We start from the raw sequence: 18732 nt of genomic DNA, 5'->3' as shown, positions 1-18732 counted from the left end.
ATGCTCTTCCGGAACACCATACCACTTTCATCGAGACATATTTGGTCATGCCATCACCAATTCGTGAAGATCCTCCAACCACTTCAGCAACGCGAGGCCGATCCGGGTGCTTAAACTGTCGCAAGCGAAAAAAGAAATGTGACCAATCGCAAGCTGCCTCCCCCAACCTCTGTTTTCCGTCTTCTAACATCTCCAAAGGCGACGAAAGGAAGCCATCTTGCGTGAGATGCCAAAGGCACGACGACGACTGTCAATGGCAACCCGATTTCGCTTTTCGGATCGGCGGCGTCGATGCGCAGCATCCTTCCATGCTACAATCGTGCTCGCGAAAGAGGCTATCATATGCGGATTTGAAGGAAAGCTCATCGGCCGGCTAGTAGTACGAATTCCATAAAAATGCTAACGGATTTAACTGTACATTAGATCGTGGATGTGACGTTTGGCCCCGGAGGCCCGAAAAGAACGCGGCGACATCTTGTCCAGGTGGACCCGACTACCGACTCCGATGATGCTGGGTTCGGTGTGGAGGTAATTCAGTCAGAAGTCGAGCACCGCGATACAGAGGATTCGCCTTTAGCAAGAGAAAGTTCACCATTTTCTCTGACCCAAGGCGAATGTCAGCCTACCAGAATTTTTCCATCAGTCGAACAGCAAGCGCCTATTGACAGCAACAGTGACGAGACAAGACAAAGTCGGAGCGCAGTACGATTCAATGTATTATTAAACGACATATCCACCGAGTTTAGGTCTCCCGTGGTCCCAGCCCAACCCACCCTTGGTGATAACAAAAGTCACCAACAGAATAGTGCGACCCCTGAGCAGAGTTCATCATTCTTGAGCACCGTGCTCGAACAACGTGCGCTTCCAGGGTCGAGAAATGCAACGAAATCAATATCTCTGCCCGATGAGGCCAGTCCTGCGAGTCGTGAATCCCTCGATCTGGAGGTTTTGGACTATCTCGCTTCTAACCCCTTCAATCTGGATCTCCTGGCTGAAAATCCCTCTCCCAAACATGCAGTCGCTTCGGAGGACATGAACACGACTCGAGTAATGCATGGATTCCCTCCCGTAACTCCTGAATCTGCCGCTGGAAGCTCTCCCGATCTCTACATGGCATACTGCCACGACCCCGCGTACAAAGAGCTCCACTCTAGCTTCCACGATCACATGGTGAAGACTGCGAGAAACATAGCTTTAACACGTCAGGGGACCCCGGAAACGTTCCCCAGCACGTTGGAGAAGAGTCCAGAGCAGCCACCTGGGAGCCAGGCAAGTGGACGGGACTTTTCTCACGGTCCCTCGGGCGGCCGAAGCCGGTTGGTCAACTTCCACATGACCGAAGAGCGCTACGTCGAGCTTTGGCAGAATTACCTCGACGAAATTGCGCCCTGGCTGGACATGTTCGATAACGCAAATAACTGGCGCACAACGGTAGCTCACATGGCACAACGTGAAGACTGTCTTCAATACTCACTTCTTGCTCTCTCCGCACGCCAGCAGGAGCGGAAGAACCCTGGAAAGCCGCACACCGAAAGCTTGAATCTGTACCAGGAGGCCATCAGACTCATAATGGTGAAACTCCCTACGCTGCGCACCGAGATTATCGCGGCATGTGTATTGCTCTGCGTACTCGAGATGATGTGTTCGTCGCCGCGCGCATGGGGAAAACACTTGGACGGTTGTGCCATGCTACTTGAGGCTGCAGGCGTCAATGGCGTCGTGGGCGGAGTGAGGGAAGCTCTTTTCTGGACCTTTGCCCGGATGGATGTTTACAAGGCCCTCATTGCAGACACCATCACGACTTTCCCGACGAATCGTTGGTTTATCTCGGCCGACTCCATGTCTGCCGCTGTTCGCCTATTCAAGGGCAAATCGGGAAGCGACAGCTACGCCAACTATGCTGTGTTCCTCTGCGCCGGCGTGGTGAACATCTTGTCCAACAACGGATCGCCCCGTGCCCTGTCTGACCGCAACAGCTATGCGACCTTTGTCTCTCGCTGGAAAGCAATGTATGACCTCCTTGAGGGCTGGTATAACGACAGACCAGAAGAGATGAGGCCGTTGATGTACGTCCCGTCCTCGAAGGGAGAGACGAATTCGCCCTTCAGCACGATTTTGTACAGCACACCGCCCGGTATAAGTAGCAATCAAATGTATCACGCCTCAATGATTCTACTGCTGCAAGATAAACCCAAGGAAATCGTCATCCCCAAATCGCGCAAGTCCATGTTGTGGCACGCCCGGCAGATATGCGGAATCTCTTTGTCGAACAGCGATCATGGGGCGTTGATCAACGCGCTGCAGCCCATCTGGATAGCGGGGAGGTTAATGTCCCATCATTCCGAGCACAAGGCCATCTTGGATACCTTGAAGTATATTGAAGAGACAACGGGCTGGGCGACTTCATGGCGGGCAAAGGATCTTAAAGAATTCTGGGGAGTTTGTGACGAGGAGCTTTGAGTTAATACGCGAATTTCTGTCGCCATTTACGAGGCGCTTACTTGTGCTTTTTTACATGGGGCAAACAGATCTAATTCGGTCCCGTTTCTGTTGCTTCAGGAAGTCCCCGAACACTAGCGACCTTGTTCCATTTTTTTTTTCTTTTTCTTGGAGCTGATGACGATTTATATTAATGGTCGAGGACATCAAATTCTGACCTATGTACCGCTATATTGCAAATCCTCCGAACGATAACTGTAACCTTCAGTTTCCTGTCGGTGATATAACGCACTCCAAGTCGGCTATGATCAATGCTTACGAGGCATGGATACTTTTTTTTCAAACGATCCGTCAGCATGAGGCTCCCTGGGATATTGACAAGAGGTGGTCCTTACCTGATCTGAATTGTCTTGGTTTGGATATACTCATTGAGACCTTCCAATCCACCCTCTCTGCCGTAGCCCGACTGCTTTACGCCGCCAAAAGGCGTGTCAGGAGCAGGGAAATACCAGTCATTAATCGCAACGGTCCCGGCCTCGATCTCCCTGCTTACGCGGAGCGCTCGGTTGATATTGTTGGTGTAGACGCATGCTTTTCAAGCGTTTTGTTAGAAAGACGTGTAGAGACAACAACCACTGATTTGATTTAGAGTGTGTCCAAAGGATGAGAACTTACCCGACAATCCAAAGACGGTATCATTAGCCAGCTTGATGGCATCCTCTTCCGTCTTGAAGGTCTGCACGGTGACGACAGGTCCGAAAACTTCCTCTCTCACAATCCTCGAATGTCCTGGGGTGTTCTTGAAGATTGTAGGTTCAACGAATAGGCCCACATTGCCCCGTTGCACGCCTCCGGTCACGAGTTCTCCGTCTTTCTTTCCGACCTCGAAGAACTCCATGACGCGATCGAATTGGGCTTTATCCGCGAGGGGGCCGACCTGGGTGTTCTTGTCCGTGGGGTCACCGATAGCGCCGCTCTTGCTGACGGTCTCGAAGGAGGTTTTTAGAAGGTCGATGAAGTTGTCGGCGATGCTTTCTTGGACGAAAACGCGTGATGCCATCTAGTTATCACCGCGTTCGATTAGACTTTATAGTGAACGCTACTGAAGGAATGAAAGGGCAACGTACTGCGCAAATTTGACCGGTATTCGCGAGGATACCATCCCGAGATCTGACTTTAAATTAGATGTGTTTTTTTCCTATCGGTTATTATTAATAGTGGTTCCAGACTTACCTTGCAACGGCAAGTTCAAGGTCGGCGTCTTCGAAGATGACAGATGGAGATTTGCCGCCTAGCTCGAGAGATACACGCTTCAAATTGCTCTTCGCGGCGTATTCCTGGATCTTGCGTCCGGTCGCCGTACTTCCTGTGAAACCGATCTGACGGATCTCCATGTGCGAGGCCAGTAGCTGACCGGTTTTCCCACCACCGTTGACGATGTTGATAGTGCCAGGAGGAAAGCATTCCTTGATGAGCGGCCCCAGGGCAAGAGACCCAAGCGGGGCTTTTTCGGATGGCTTGAAGATGAAGGTATTTCCGGCAGCCAGCGCGGGCTAATTAAACACGTCGCGAGATAGTATTAGCCAAAAGAACCAACCTCTTGTGTCGACAAAAATGCTCTGTAATATCCAAGGCCAGGACACTCACAGCTGCTTTCCAAGCGAAAAGAATGGCAGAGACATTCCAAGCGCCGATGCCAGCACAAACGCCAATCGGCTCTTTCTGAATGATCTTGTATCTGCCAGTCGAAGTCGGGTACGCGGCCTCGCCGAGGATCTTGTCGGCCAAGCCAGCGTAGTACGTGAACAGGTCGGCGCCCTGCTTGTAACCGCCGCTTTGCATCGCGACAGCAGATCCCATGGCCCGGGTCTCTAAAAGTCCCAGCTCGTCTGACTTTTCGCGGATCAAGTCGGCGAACTTGAGCATGGCTTTCGCTCGATCAGTCGGGTCCATCCTTCCCCAGGAACTCTTGAATGCTTTCTGTGCGGCGTCTACGGCGGCATCGACATCTGCCTCGCCTGCTGAATGAATCTTGTCGGATACGAGAGTGCCATCTGCGGGATTATACACTGACAGGAACTCGCCGGACTTTGCGTCCACGAACTAAAGGAGAACGAGGTTTGCGTTAACGAACTGCCAGCGAGCAGCAACGAAAATACCTACCTCATTATTGATGAATAATTGTGTCTCGAAGGTGGCCATTATTATGGTGATGGTTCTTAATCACAATTTTCTATAAAAAATATGGAAGTCGCTTGAAGCGTATATTCTCTCAAACAGTTGACAGTCGTCTCAAGCACGTCTCTCCTGATCGCACGTAAACAAGCACAGGATTTGACAACTTCCTGCAGTACATTCCCTTCTACTTTATCTTTTCAGTGTCCCCTCTTTTCTCCCCTCTTTTCTCTCCCCTTTACCCCATGCCGGGGTCCCGAGCTAGAACTTCGTGGAGCTTCGGATTTTGCGAGCGCGCCCGCGGAAACCCACCTTCCCCGCACGATCCGGGGTTTAGTGTTTCTAGTTCTCACGGGAGATAGAAGGCGCTACGAATCTCCGTTTACAGGAATTCTAAATTGCCGTTTCTGGCTAGTGTACCGCCGGCCAGAGAACAACCCTGCCTCAAAAACCACCGTGCTGTGCTTCGAGGCCATTGGGCCGAGGTCTCCATCCCCCGTATTAACTACAATTGGTAATTGATTCGGGACAGATCCAGGGCCCACTTACATCTCTTAGTCGCACCCGAAACGATGCTTAGCTCGGGGACGAGACCGGGGGTAACTTCATTGACAGTCTCGCTTGCCTTTTGAGGCTTGAGCACTCTCGGCAACTAACCCCGCCAAAGGTTCCAAGGGTCTGTCGACTGTGGTTTGATGGATCACCCGCCCCTTGCCCTACCCCCGGGACAACCCCGGACAACTCCAGAATCCTTCGTCTAGATCTGGTAAGATGTAAGGATGGATTGAATCGATGAGATAGATTTATACGGCATGATCTCTGCTGTCCCTTTTTCAGCTCGACAGCGGCTCACTTCGTTTACGAACCTGTAGAGGGCACAATTTCTCAACCCAATAGCCAAAACGCCAATTCACATCTAGCAGCCATGGCCATCAAACTTCGTGGCCCGGCGTTGTACCGGCTGATGAAAATCGTCAGCGGCCTGTCATTCTGCATGTATGGCTACGACGCCGGTGTGTTAGGTGGCATGCTCCTCCACAAGCCTTTTCAAGATGCCATGGGTAATCCGACCGGTGTCTGGATCTATCCCATGATTGTCGCATCGTAAGTCTTCGCGGACACACACCTATTGGCAGACAGACAGCTTCCGGCCTAGTCTTAGACGAACACATTCCACTGATAACCTAGCACAGGTACGATCTCGCGGCGTTTGTCACGTCCATCGTGATTGCGACCTTCACGATGAGGATTGGGCGCCGAGGCACCATCATCATGGGTAACGTTGTGGCTGTCTTTGGAGCTATCTTGCAGGCAAGCTCCTACAGCGTCCCTCAGATGATTGTGGGAAGACTCTTGACCGGTTTCGCCATTGGATCCATCTCCAGCTCTGTGCCGACCTATCTGAATGAATGTGGTAGCAAGATCCACGACCGTGGTCCCGCTAATGCAATCAATGCCATGTTCTTGATGGGAGGCGTGCCTCTTGCGTATTGTACGTTCCAAGAGCCTTCTCGGACGGCTTCCCTCGCCTCTGCCCCCATTTAACAACGCTTCTAACGTGAGGTCAAGGGATCGACTACGGCTTCGTTCACTGGGGACACCAGGCCAGTTGGCGCCTTCCTGTCATTCTGCAGTGCTGCTTCGCGATCCCTGCAGGCTTGACCATGTTCTTCCTCCCCGATACGCCTCGATGGTACTACGCCCGAAATAGGGTGGAAGAAGGTGATGCTGCACTCGCCCAGCTCTACGACGAGGACATCGATTCCCCGGCAGTTCAGGAAACGAAGAGGAACATTATGGCCGCTATTGAAATTGAGCTGGAAGCCAACTCGAGCATCTCGTGGCATCAATTCCTGACCCTTGGCATCGTGGATAATACAAAGCTGAAAATCATCCGGCGTCTTGTTATCTGCTTCTGGCTTCCTATGGTGAGTAATTTAGTGGTTACCCTTTCACCCTCTACTCCTAAGAGACATTTTCTCTGACAGTAGAGCAGCTCGGAGAATGGCAGGGAATCAGTTTGCTTGCCTACTTTGCACCGGTAATTCTGAGCGGCATCGGAACGTCGCCAGGCACTGTTGCTGTTATCTCAGGCGTCCTCAGCACTTGCATGTTCCTGGGCACAGTCCCGCTCTACTGGTGCGTATACCGAGGTCGACCGCGTCCACTACTTTGTTTGAATGAGCTTACTGACCCCTCTGCACAGGACCATTGAAAAATTCGGCCGTAGGTCGACCATGCTGTATAGCGCCATAGTCTCGTCGCTGCTCTACATCGTCTTCATTGTCCTGGTGGCAGTAGGCGGCCGAGGAGAGCAATGGGCGTCGGTCGTGATGCTGTTCCTCATCGTACCTGTCCTGTCCTACGGTTGGCAGGCGAACAAGTTCCTCTACAGTAGCGAAATCTCACCGCTTGAGTATCGACATATTGGTGGCGCGTTCTTCTCCAGCGGCGAATGGTTGATGGTATTCATCACTGTTTTCGCCTCGCCGATTGGCTTGGATACGTGTGGTTGGCCGTTCTGGTTCTTCATCCTGGCAGGCAACATCTTGTCCGTCATCTTTGTCTGGTTGCTTTGTCCAGAGACGGCTGGCAAAACGCTCGAACAAGGTAGGTCGAGGTCTTCTCCAAGTATGACAGAGGTTCAGAAAGTTAACGGAAAACAGTGGACTATTTGTTCATTGGCAAAGGCTTCGCAGGATTGCGAAGGGATGGCGACCACGATATCGGCCAACCTGAGAAGAAGCTGGAGCATACTCACGTTGAGGACCGAGAGGAATCCGGTGAATGAACTCCTACCAGGAAAGAACATAATCCGGAAGGTGAAGGATGCTATAGTGCACCGGAGCGCTTTTTTTTTTTCTTCTCTTGAGATTGGCGTATGTTCATTGGACTTAATGTAGTGGATGTAGTATCCACCCAAATCGCGGCCAAAAAGGTCGGGCGCCAAGCAAGACGCCAGGCCCTGACTCTATCGAGTGTTGATTATGATGAAGCCCCAGGACGAAATCGATCTTCGCCGGACCAATCACGAGGTGTTTTACACTGTATTCAATTTTACAGTTCTTAATTCCCAGAATTTGCAAGCATCCAGTATGATATACCAACCTCTTCAAGAAGAGGCACCAATGTTAGCGGCCATGTTTCCCTACGGCGCGTCGGACGAGCAGCGGGTACGACCGCTGAACTCGGTGTCGTGTTACGCCCAGATCCTAACATGGCTTAGTGTCTGTAACTGGGGTTGATGTTTGCAGGAGTCAAGGATGCAACTGAGTGGAGGCGTAAGACATGGTGTCTCTTCAATAATGAAATGAAGACTTAGATCGAAAGCTGCCTAGGTAGAGACAGTGAGTTCTAATTTAAGGAAACTATTTTTCTTATTATTCATCCCGCTGGGCGATCGTTGCCCTGGATCACGCTGGATCTGGGTTTGTCGGCCATTGAGTCTCTTCTTCGGCGGTCAGCCGGGCGGTCGTCCTCGCGGAGCAGCTTGTTGAGCAATTGAAGGTGGCTGTAAATATATGGTGGCGATCTTGTGGATGGATGGCCAGGTCGGCGTTTTTTGCGTTGCCAATAGGCCGGTTAAGGTAACACTTAATGAGGTAGACAGCGGCAACTTGACTAAACGATTACTTTGCCCTCGTGGCGTCGTCGTCGTGAGCTGAGGTAGTGCCACGAAAGCCTAGGCTGTGGGGAGGATCCATAATTTCACTTCAAGCCTAGACCTCCAGAGAACCGGCCGGTCTCCAGTGCAGTGCTTCGATCAATGCAGCTCACCCACTACAGATGCACGCCAAGACGAGCGTATAGGATACCATAGTAGCTAGATACATGTCGTGCCACGGAAGAAGTTCTAGGTTGACGTGAGAGAGTTCCCTTTTTTGGAAAGGAGGGCAAGATGTATGCTTGGGAACGTTCCTGACCTTTCCAACCCATCACGCGTGTCTTCCCTTCTACGGCTGAGACAGGGTAGTATCGGACCTGGCCTCTTCAGTATCAGACTCTCGAATTCAGCATCGTTGCTGTATCAAAATGTTTGAATGCGGCTGAGCTGCAATGATATCCTTGGCCGGCCAACCCAACCGAGGGCTCATGAAATCTCATGGCTCTCGTTAGCTCTCCAAGAAAATCATTTAACCCACTTGCGGTTTGCCGGTTCCTGGCATCTGGTCGACTACTCAGAGGGCGGAGTCCCATCTTCTTGTCGAATTATCAGTCGTGGGTACTTTTTTCATCAGACTCTGGTGATAGAATTGCGTATACTAAAGGTATATCTCCGGCCTGGTCTGCGGCCTTTATGCCCAGACCTGTCCGCACTAGGTATGTGATAAGATGTTTAACGCTAGCGGCGACGGCGATGTGAAGCGCCATAACTCCATCTCTTAGAAAAGGTGAAGCGCCACGTTCCATCGGAAGCTTGGCAGTGAAAACCTGCCAATGGCGAATAGAAAAGAGCCATGTATTGACGACTTGTTCTATCTAAAAAGGCGCGGAAAGTGTTGCCCTTTTATTTCCACATGGGTCCACCATTTCCGACTTGTTTTCACTAACCTTTTCCAAGACAGTTTCACTGCTGTAGATCAGTTTACTAAAAGCGTAATGGCTGTAATGCACCAGGTAGCTCTCCTTCAGGCAGGGAATGCCTCGGTCCGCAAGGCCAACGAGGCACTAAGCAAGCGCCGACGAGCTGCTAGAACACGCCTAAGACTCGGAGGATCACTTATTATACAAAGGATCACTTATTATACAAGAGGAAAAGGGTCTAGTGGATCAGAAGGCTAAAAGTGGGGAGGCAGTGCAACAAACGCCGCCGGATAGTAGTGATACAGGGGGTCTCGCAAGAGCAGTGCTATAGCGCATGCGGCAAGCCTGGGCATAACGCACGCACTTGCCAGGAGGCCGCAGAATCATCTGATTTAGCTGTTTCTGATGTAATTATAGTTAGTTCCTGGTGTTTTTAATAATTGAGGATAGTTATTATAGAGTAGTGGGAGATGGGTCACTCACTTGTCTGGGTCGCTCGCTTATCATGTACGTTAAGGGCTGATTAAAGAATGGCTTGAGCCTGCGTGGGCAATTATAGCATGAAGAGTGGTATTGACGGGAATACTGCAGGGAAAGCTTGACATTTGTAGGATATTGTATACTTAGTATAGAATAGTCCTGCCGCCTGATATTCCAATAGGGATGCCGACATGCCCCCGTTTTCCGGCCGTATGGCGTTAAATAGATACACACGCACACCCTAGTAGAATAGTTATCCCTGAGGGTAGGATCGATTCCCCATCCACGCTATGCTACCCTCCATCGCGAAGGCTTCTTAGTCCTCGTCGTCACTCCACTCTCCCTCGTCAGACAGATCGTCAAATTCTGCATCTTCTTCTTTCGCCCTTTCCCAAGCTTCCCTCGACTCTAGTGTGTACCGCTCGGAGGGCCGCTCAGACCAGGGACCCAGGTATGAGGCGTTCTCGACGGCCCAATCAAGGTATCCCCAGATCCGGTTCACACTCACATCGGCCAGCATTTCCTCAAACGTCCGATGGCCGGCAGCGCATGGCCTTGATGCATCCTCCTCCAACATGTCCTTAATCTCGTTCTCCGAGTCTCGTGCCGCACACGCTCGCGCGTCATTCAATAGATCCAGAATACCCTCCGTCTCCCACCAGGCAGCGTACGAGTGCTGCAGCGCCATCGCCACTTCCTCCCAGGAGCCACTCGAGGTGTACTCTGGCTTGTCGGAAAGCGCCTCATCTGGATCAAAGAGGCGGAACATGAAACCGTGGTTGAGCTTATTAATGGTCGCGCCGAGCAGGCGGATCTGGCTCAGGATCGTCTTCTCGGTCCGAGAGAGCGACTGAGAGGACTCTCTCAGGAATCGGGCGGACAGGGGACTCCGGATCACCGCCGACCCGAATTGTTCCCACAGATCCAAGGGGACCGATCTTAGGGCAAGGATCTTGCGGGTAACTTTGAGGTTGCGAATGTCCACCAGCAGCTTCAGTTTCAGCAGCAGAATAGCAACAACGTGGTTGAAATCTGGGTATTTGTCGAAAAAGTGCTCGTTCTCGAGGACGTCTGCTCCGTGGAGGTCAAGGTACGGCAAGGTGGTATCACCCCAGTCATAACGGCCGTCTGGGTCACAAGTCGCCCACCACTTGATGAAGTCATAACACTCCTGGTCAAGATCGAGTCGGAGCATGATCGCCGGCACAATGTCTCGAAGCGCCAAGTTGTCGCTGCGGCAGAGCCTCAGCAGGTCCCACATGTGTTCATAGGCCTCCTGGACACCATCGAGCGTGCCTAGCCGAAGCAAATTCCCTCCAGCCAGCGCGAGCCGCGCACGCATATAGTCGCGAGTGCTCCAGATGCCCCAGAAGCGGCCGACGCTCGTCTCGAACGCATTGGCGGGGGTCATGATGTCCGGCTCGGCGTTGCGAACGCGGTGTTCCTCCTCGGCGAGCTTGTCTCGCGCTTTCTTGATCTTGTTGCACGCGCCTTTGTGTTGGGCTCGGTGGGCGATTTGGTGCTCACGGCCGCAGTAGCGCACCGCGCGGCAGCCGCCGCATCGGAGGAGAGACGAGTCTGTTGCTGAGCACTGCGCGCAGCGATGGCGCAATGGCCCAACTGGCCCTTTAAACGCACTTTGGATGTCGGGCACCTCGGCCATGTCTGTTGTTGCTGATTGTTCACCGGGATGTCGAGAAATGTCGGTCAGTCGACGCGGGACAGAAATGGTCACAAAACAAAACCCAGCCTAGTCCGGTTAGGGTGGGGCGGCAGGTTGAGCAAAATCGGCAGAACCTATTAAGTCGTCACCCTAGTCAATTGGCCACCGCCTCAACTGGGCCACACTTTCACACTACCTGGATCCAGCTTCTATCCAGCCTCTGGCATGTGCTTTACCACCTTGAAGCAGGAGCAAGTAAATCGAAAGATGAACTCAACGCTGCAATTGTGCTAGGAAAGTGGGTTGCCTGGGATGATGATATTGGGAAGGAGTAATCATCTCACTATCATCCTCATGTCCTTCCCACAGGATAGCCCTTTCCCTCTCCTCCAGCCTCAGCCATGTGCTGTCATGTGCTTTTCCCCTTAAGGCAGGAGTGATACTCAATGATTCAGGATTTTGATTTTGTTTGGGATGATTTGTGCCTCAATGTTTGCAAAACAATTCACAATTAATAAGCCATTGGTGCTACGTACTGTGTGGTCTGTCCATAAAAAGGATGCCTCCCTCCAACTTCTCAGTCCCCTAAACTCATTCCTCAATCCCTCCTTTCCTTGGCAACTCACTGTGTTGTTTTCATTTTCTCTCTCTCTCTCTCTATATATATATATATATATATTCTAACAGACGGCCCTATGTGGGCATCCGTATCGTGTTCCCAAGGTCGACTAGCGCGGACGTCTCGGTCTTTGACGCGGAGGGTCATCTGAGCGCCGCACTTACAATCGAGATTCGACTACACGCTGGCACATGGGCGTCGACGGCCGAGGTAATATCTCCCGAACTGGAGAAGAAATTGCCTAAGCCCGAAGGCAAGACGAACCCAATGTGTCTCCTACGGTTCAAACTCAAGGGTGGCGAAACCGCGTCCGTTGACGGCATTGGGCTTCCATTTGTTGCAGAATGTGAAGACGACAACCTCATTGTGAACTGTGGTCATCCTCTGGATGGCGTCTAGACACTTCGGGAGTTGAGTGCCTGAAAAGAACTTGTAGTTCTCTTCAGGGGCCGCAGGATGATGACCGGGGGGAAAACAAATTTTGCTGAGGACTTCCCGGATCCAATCCAGCCTGTATTCTCATACAGCACAGGGTAAGCCTGTATCGGATTTTTCTCTTACTTCATCGTCGGTCTCTATTTCCTGTTAATTCGTTAATTTTCTAACCCCCTTCTTTCCTTTTAGACCTTGGAGTATGCCCCGGTACGCAAGCGAGGTTCCTGCAAATGTGAAAGCCCTTCCTTTTACGCTCTCCTACAGGTTGACAGCCACCGTGACTACATGGCGAGCGTCGCGCAAGGAGTGGTGCAGGATGCTTTCCAGTTGGCAGAGGATGCCAGGGCCATTCGACAGAGAAATGTCGTATGCCTATTCTTGCTCGCCAGCGACAAGCCCGACGACCTGGCTCAGGAGTTGACTGTCCTTGTGTGGCACGGTTTTACGGTATGTGGTTTTGTAGATTATTCCTGTTCTTTCGCTTTCGATTTTTTCTAACTGTGGCGTAGGAACGAGACGAGTTTTAGCCGTCTCTTTCACGCCTCTTGTCGCCGGACTCCCGCATTGCCTTCACCTTTGATCTGCCACCTCCGGATGCCAAGTATGATGATTCCGAAGAAGGGACCAAAGACAGGGACTTCTAGGAGGCGAGACAAGTTCCTATGGAGGACGAGTGAAAGGGCGGTAATTGTGATTGGGCCCTGAGGATCCATTGCCCCCGGCAGAAGGATATTAACTCCATCGCCCTCAACCGCCCCATCCGAGCTTACGACGACTTCAACGCTGGCCAGATGGTCGGGTACGACGGTAATAAATATCGCCTGAAGCTCGATGCTGGTTTGCATGTAGCTCCACGTCGAGCTGAGGCTGTCCATGCCGCGTTGGAGGAGAGCGACCCCCTTGATGAGCACAAGCACAACATCAAGAAGGAGTTCCAAGCCGGCGCCGGATTCCGATCCCTGCCGGGCAATCACGCCTTGGCAAGTGGTCCTGGTGGAGATGGCGTCGAATCTGCCATGACCTCCTTCGCCGATATGGCTTTGGCTGCCCCTCCCGCTCCTACCTCTGCCTCTCCCGTTCCTCCCTCTCTTTCCCCCCTCTCTATCCCTCGAGATTGCTGGAGGTTGGCATCGTCGACCCTGTGAACCGCAAAATTAGGGGAGCAGTTGGGAAAATGGTCAGCGACAAAGCGCGCCTCCCATTTTTGGCGTATCTCAGAGCTACTCGCCTCGGCATTGTGGGAATTATCGGCTTCGCTAGGTCTGGAAAGACCCAACTCCTAGCTCTAACGGCCAGACTCTATATGGCACAACCGGAGATCAGCAAACTAGCCTGCAGTGCCCCCACTCATGTTGCTACGAGCAACTTTGCCGCCAGCCTACACCATTTAGGTGTAGAGATCGCCAAGGAAACAAATACTCCTTTCCCGCTCGTCGTGCGTGGCTACGCCATCAAGACCGAGATTGCGGCATTCATTAAGATCGCAGCAGGTCAATCCCGAGGTGCAGAGGCGGAGGAGGACATTATCGATGCCTACAAGGCTCGCAGCAGGTGGTCGTTGAACCTCTCACCTTGTGAGTGGCTCCTCAAAGTCGTCGGAGCCAAAGGTTTCTCCGTCGCTGCCTCCGACCCCGAAGCCCTACGGCCTCTCCAACGTCCTATTGAAACCGACCGCAAGTTTGAAGGCCTTCGCCAGTTTGTAGCTGGCAAGATCTCATTTGCCGAGGTTGGAGACTACACTCCGAACGATGTGCACGCGGAAACCGCCCGCCAGATGGTGCGACGCCTCCTTGAGGACATCGTCATGGCCGCCGACGCCGTGTGTGCCACACCTTTCGGCTTGAGTCAGGCCCCATACGCGCAGTCCAACCGCGAAGTGGCCAAGGCTGTAGTTCTGGACGAGGCTGGGTCCATGCCGCAGGCAGACGCGCTTCTTGTTTGGGGCGGCGGCTGCTGATCTTGTATCATAGCCGGTGATCCTAAGAAGTCATGAACTTCGGCAGGAACCGTGACGGAAATTTAGGCAATATGTTCTATTATTTGGCCAAGGTTTCACAGCTGGAGCATGTGATGAAGATGAGTTGGCCTTTGTTTTGTACACGATGATTGTGGGAAGGTACAATCAAGCGGGCTGGGAAGTGGCGTCCGATTTAAACGGGCTGGATCACCCTGTTACCTTGAGGAAAAAAAAAAAAAAAAAAAAAATAAAGTCTTCTTGTTGTCAAGTCCTTCCGTGCTTGCCGTTATTTCCTTCCGTGGTAAATGGGGCGTCCCTTCCCTTCGTGGTTGCGTAATTCTCGAATGATTCACAGCGAAGCGGCGAAAGGGGAAAATCAATGTCCTCAACGCGACAGGATCTAACAAGAAACCATCCCTCCGACACACCCAACCTAGTCCCGTCCGATACCGCATTCCTGTCGGCATTTATCGATCAAACAACCATGCAGGCTTTTATATCATAGTCGTCCTCTATCAACACCGCGATCGAAGCCCTTCAGGACAGCGCAACCAACCGACCAGGAGGAATAAGTCCGCCGCTCATTTGCGTTGATGAGTGTGATGAGTCGAGCTCCGCCACAGGAGGACCTCGTGTCCGCGTATGAGCGCGCTGAAATCCCAGACTGGAAGAACATCGCAGCGAACCCTCACATGCCCGAATTTCAACTGAAGCCGCCCTAGATAATCGACGCCACCTGGATGCTCGACATGGAGCAGGGACCCCTGAAGGGTACTGCGGGCACCTTCCTCGCCGAAACCTCCAATTGTACTGATTCATGGCTTGTGATCAATCCGATCCTCAAATACAAAAAGGCTCGAATCCTCTCTCTAGAACGCTCCCCTCTTTGTTCTTTTCTCATTCATCTTAAACCCGGATAACCAACTCGATGCGCTCTTCTGTGGACGTAAATCGCGCTCATCTAAGTCCGGCCTCGAAGAGCTAGACTTGTCGATCCGTTCCGCGGCACGTCCGACACGATCAGTCCATGGCTACAACATCAATACAACTGTCTCCTTCAGCCTTCACAGTAACGACAATACAATGAATTCTCTTCGTCGAGTTGTCCCGGCACGCAAGCAGTCCCTGCCACCCACGGTGCCTGCAGCATTAACAGTGTATCGTCCCGATCTTCAAAGCAACAATAATTCGTCGGTTGTATCGCAGTCACAGAAATTGGTACGATCGTTGCACCTACAGAGCCAGAGGGATCGGTACCACTCGGGACCAATAAGACGGCCAGTCCACGCCTCCGTACCCCGGCAACTTTCGTACGGAGGGTCACAAGATCGATGGCAGAGAATGCAATCGAGCCTGAACCCACACCAAACAAGCCTCAACTCAGCAGGGTAGGCTCCTTGAGGAGCAGCTCCCGTTGGAGATGCTCCGTCCATTCTCTCCCAGACGAATGCGGTAAACGCCCGCAGCCGGAGGCAAGCGAAATGGAAGATGTACAACGTCTAACTTTCGTGCGGGGAGTCACGAAATCGATGGCAAGGAATGAAGTCAAGCCCAAGCCTAAGCTATGCAGACAGAGCCACACCGGAGCCGAAGCCGCGTTTTTCTAAATCTGGGCCAGAGAGCTAGACTTGTCCACCCATTCCCCGACGCGTCCGACCTACAGACGAGACTTTCCACATGGCCATGAGATCATTCCAACGTCCAGCCACAGGAGCCTCTGCGGCTTTTATGCCATAATCACGAGCTTGCAACCACAACACCCTGTGGCGCCAAAGCCGACAGCGGATGAACTCCGTGAAATGGCTGAAAGCGACGCGATGAAGGACATCGTGGAACTCATTAAACTCGCCAGCGAATACCAGTGAAAGATCCGTCGTAGAATGGATCGACTTCCCACATTGGCGGAAACATCAGTTGGTCGAAAGATTAGCCCGGGAGAACGGACGGTATCGGGTCAATTTCACAGAGATAGTCAATTACTCGTACTCTCTTGAGGAGACTCTGGCCCGGAGGGCCTGGTTGAATCAGGATGAGGTGGATGCCGGATTCATCTTTGCGACCTTGGGACTGTCTAACATTACCATTGCCCCACTGTACTGCCAACTTCGACCAGATGACCCCTCCTATTCGGCAGGTGTCAAGTTCACGGCTCAAGTAGGAAGGCGGGAGAAATCGTACCGAGCCCTATGGGCGGGAGGTGAAAGAGCCTGGCACACTCGATACCTGGTTTCCTGCCTGCACTTCGATGACCCGGCCCATTGGACTACCATGATCTGGGACCGACCACGAGGAGAGCACTTCCGATTTCCTGGCAGATCACCTGGCTGTCATGACACAGGAGTAGGGTCGGAATGCCTGGCTCAATACTATCCATTCCATCCGGAGAGATGCTCAACTCCAACTGATCTTGGGCTCGGGGACAATCACGACCACCACTACGACTGTCTTGATTCATAACGACGACGCAGCGGATCGAGCCAGTAACACCCTGGGCCGTTACTCCAGGATGGCGCGGAAGGCTCCTCAAGTGATTGCGGATACTGCTTTCACCCGTGAGCATCGGAAGGAACTTTCAGGCGATTTCTGGCAAGACAAGTCCTGGTCGAGTCAGCGCCTGCTCCAGGCCTAACCACAGGATCGCTGTCGTAGCTGACAGCGCAACTAAGTGGGACAAGAGTAAGGTCCGGGAGCGTTTGAAGAGTACAAGAGTCATTCACCAGATTGCTGGGGCCTTACCGGATAATATCAACGATCTGTCCCTGAATAGGATCCTTTCTATTTTCGTGTATTCCCACCCCAAACTTGCCCCGCGCCCTGACCGTGACTACAGGGTCGAGGTAATTCGAGTGTTAAACCCCGCGGTTCGCCTCCAAAATAGGACCTACAAGCCATTGGGAGGAACTAGCGCCAACGGTTCTGCTAGCTTCCGGTAATTGAACCCCAATTGCCGCCCCTTACGATCGAGATGAGGCCTTGGTAACATGCGAAAAGTTGGCTGACACCTTAAACCGATAACGAAGACACCATCTCAAGCGGCGGAAAACTCGGAACACTGCAGAATTGTACGTTTCGAGCTCTGGTCGTCGATGCTCGCATGCTAGTACGCTGCCTATCAAGCCCATCGAGCGCCCTTGGCCATCGTTTGAAAACCGGCCTAAATCTATGGACACTGCGGCATCTAGATCTAGAAACATTGGAGGGTGGTGTGATGACTATCGCGTCCGCAGCCAGAGCACCAGACCCAGGAGATATCGTGTTCTATACAAATGAACTGAAAAGGCAGTGCTCATGGGGCGTCTTTCTGACCCAAGATCCTTTGATAAGGCACAGATGGCAAGATTTCGGGATATCATCTGGAGAACAAGAGATCAGTGTGTTGGGGGTCTCCTTTCCGCCACCTTCGGCGCCTGGAAAACCTGCACCATTTGTGTTGGACCCGGACAGACAGCTCGCAAGAGCATCCCAGGAACGCTACCATGGCCGAAAATCGAGTCTTTGGGTCTGCCCTAGATCAACTCACCCTACAACACTGAGGGCTTTCGAGATGTATGGGGTCGGAAGACATTCTCGACACGTGGATGCTTCTTGCAAAGGCTGCGGATAAAATAAACGCAAGAGTCGTTGCAGGGGAGCATTCACCCAACTTTTGTGATTGCGTGGGCGAGTGCACGCTTCAGCATCCATACAGCATGTGTGGTGTGGACAGATCACGCACTTCCGTGACGACTTACCGGGACGAAGACCGAACATGCCTGATCTGCCCGACGCAGGACAGTTGTTAGCTTCCCGTAATATCAGCGTAGATGCCATCTTCCTTTCACGCTTGACAACAAACGCAAGACCGCAATTCACTGGGCAGATAATATTGCCCTAGTTCTGGAATTGCCCTCAATTAGGGGAAGCATACGCATCTCCCAATCTTCTTCCGAGGGCTTGGAGATTGTTTTCGGATCTCCCAGGGACCCGCGTGGGAAAACCACTTAGTCTATTTGTCGGCCAGGGTAAATAATCAATATACCGACCGGATCCTCTTGGGCCCAAGGGCAAAAGCCGACTGGGCTTGACTGTCAGCACTGCGCAGTTACAGTATTACTACAAGGCAAATCGGTACGCTCTTCATTGTCCGGGACACCAACATCCTTCGACTTCAGACCAACAAATATGCCAACAATCCAAGAGAAAAAACTATCAATTGTCTCTGGAATGGGCCTCGGGGAGACTACACCCTGGCAGGCCAATCTCGCCTGATGCAGCGATCCCAAGAACCCCCAATAATCCCCGAAGTAAAATGCGTTGGTTAATAGAAGGCCGAGGGAAGGTCAGACCGCTACGGATCGAAGCTGAGCCCCGGCTTCATACTTCACTTTGAGGAAAACTACCCGCATGTCGCGGGCGCCATAAGTGACGCCGTAAAGAGGCATATACTCATAATACCTTGCA

General features: G+C 52.2%; 4 protein-coding genes and 1 pseudogene across 4 annotated transcripts; 3 read left to right on the top strand and 2 right to left on the bottom strand.

Moving 5' to 3' along the window:
- Positions 1-2460, top strand: SAPIO_CDS6762 (uncharacterized protein; the record flags this gene model as incomplete). Its single annotated transcript, XM_016788782.1, has 4 exons — positions 1-106; positions 199-221; positions 424-528; positions 802-2460. 4 exons carry the CDS (start codon positions 1-3, stop codon positions 2458-2460), a joined length of 1893 nt encoding a protein of 630 aa, XP_016641581.1.
- Positions 2461-2830: 370 nt separating this feature from the next.
- On the bottom strand, positions 2831-4641 carry SAPIO_CDS6761 (Retinal dehydrogenase; the record flags this gene model as incomplete). Its single annotated transcript, XM_016788781.1, has 6 exons — positions 2831-3030; positions 3115-3499; positions 3567-3609; positions 3673-3992; positions 4087-4542; positions 4603-4641. 6 exons carry the CDS (start codon positions 4639-4641, stop codon positions 2831-2833), a joined length of 1443 nt encoding a protein of 480 aa, XP_016641580.1.
- An 898-nt stretch (positions 4642-5539) lies between these two features.
- SAPIO_CDS6760 (uncharacterized protein) lies at positions 5540-7405 on the top strand (the record flags this gene model as incomplete). Its single annotated transcript, XM_016788780.1, has 6 exons — positions 5540-5718; positions 5808-6106; positions 6184-6542; positions 6611-6753; positions 6821-7224; positions 7281-7405. 6 exons carry the CDS (start codon positions 5540-5542, stop codon positions 7403-7405), a joined length of 1509 nt encoding a protein of 502 aa, XP_016641579.1.
- A 2529-nt stretch (positions 7406-9934) lies between these two features.
- On the bottom strand, positions 9935-11281 carry SAPIO_CDS6759 (annotated as a pseudogene; the record flags this gene model as incomplete).
- An 886-nt stretch (positions 11282-12167) lies between these two features.
- Positions 12168-14292, top strand: SAPIO_CDS6758 (uncharacterized protein; the record flags this gene model as incomplete). Its single annotated transcript, XM_016788779.1, has 5 exons — positions 12168-12212; positions 12525-12542; positions 12600-12782; positions 13061-13458; positions 13554-14292. 5 exons carry the CDS (start codon positions 12168-12170, stop codon positions 14290-14292), a joined length of 1383 nt encoding a protein of 460 aa, XP_016641578.1.
- Positions 14293-18732: the final 4440 nt, after the last annotated feature.

The sequence above is a fragment of the Scedosporium apiospermum genome, assembly GCF_000732125.1.
Source record: "Scedosporium apiospermum strain IHEM 14462 chromosome Unknown SEQ_SAPIO_0107, whole genome shotgun sequence".
In the NCBI taxonomy this organism is placed as follows: domain Eukaryota; kingdom Fungi; phylum Ascomycota; class Sordariomycetes; order Microascales; family Microascaceae; genus Scedosporium; species Scedosporium apiospermum.
The sequence above is the reverse complement of the archived record's forward strand: the minus strand, read 5'-3'. Positions and strand labels throughout refer to the sequence as shown.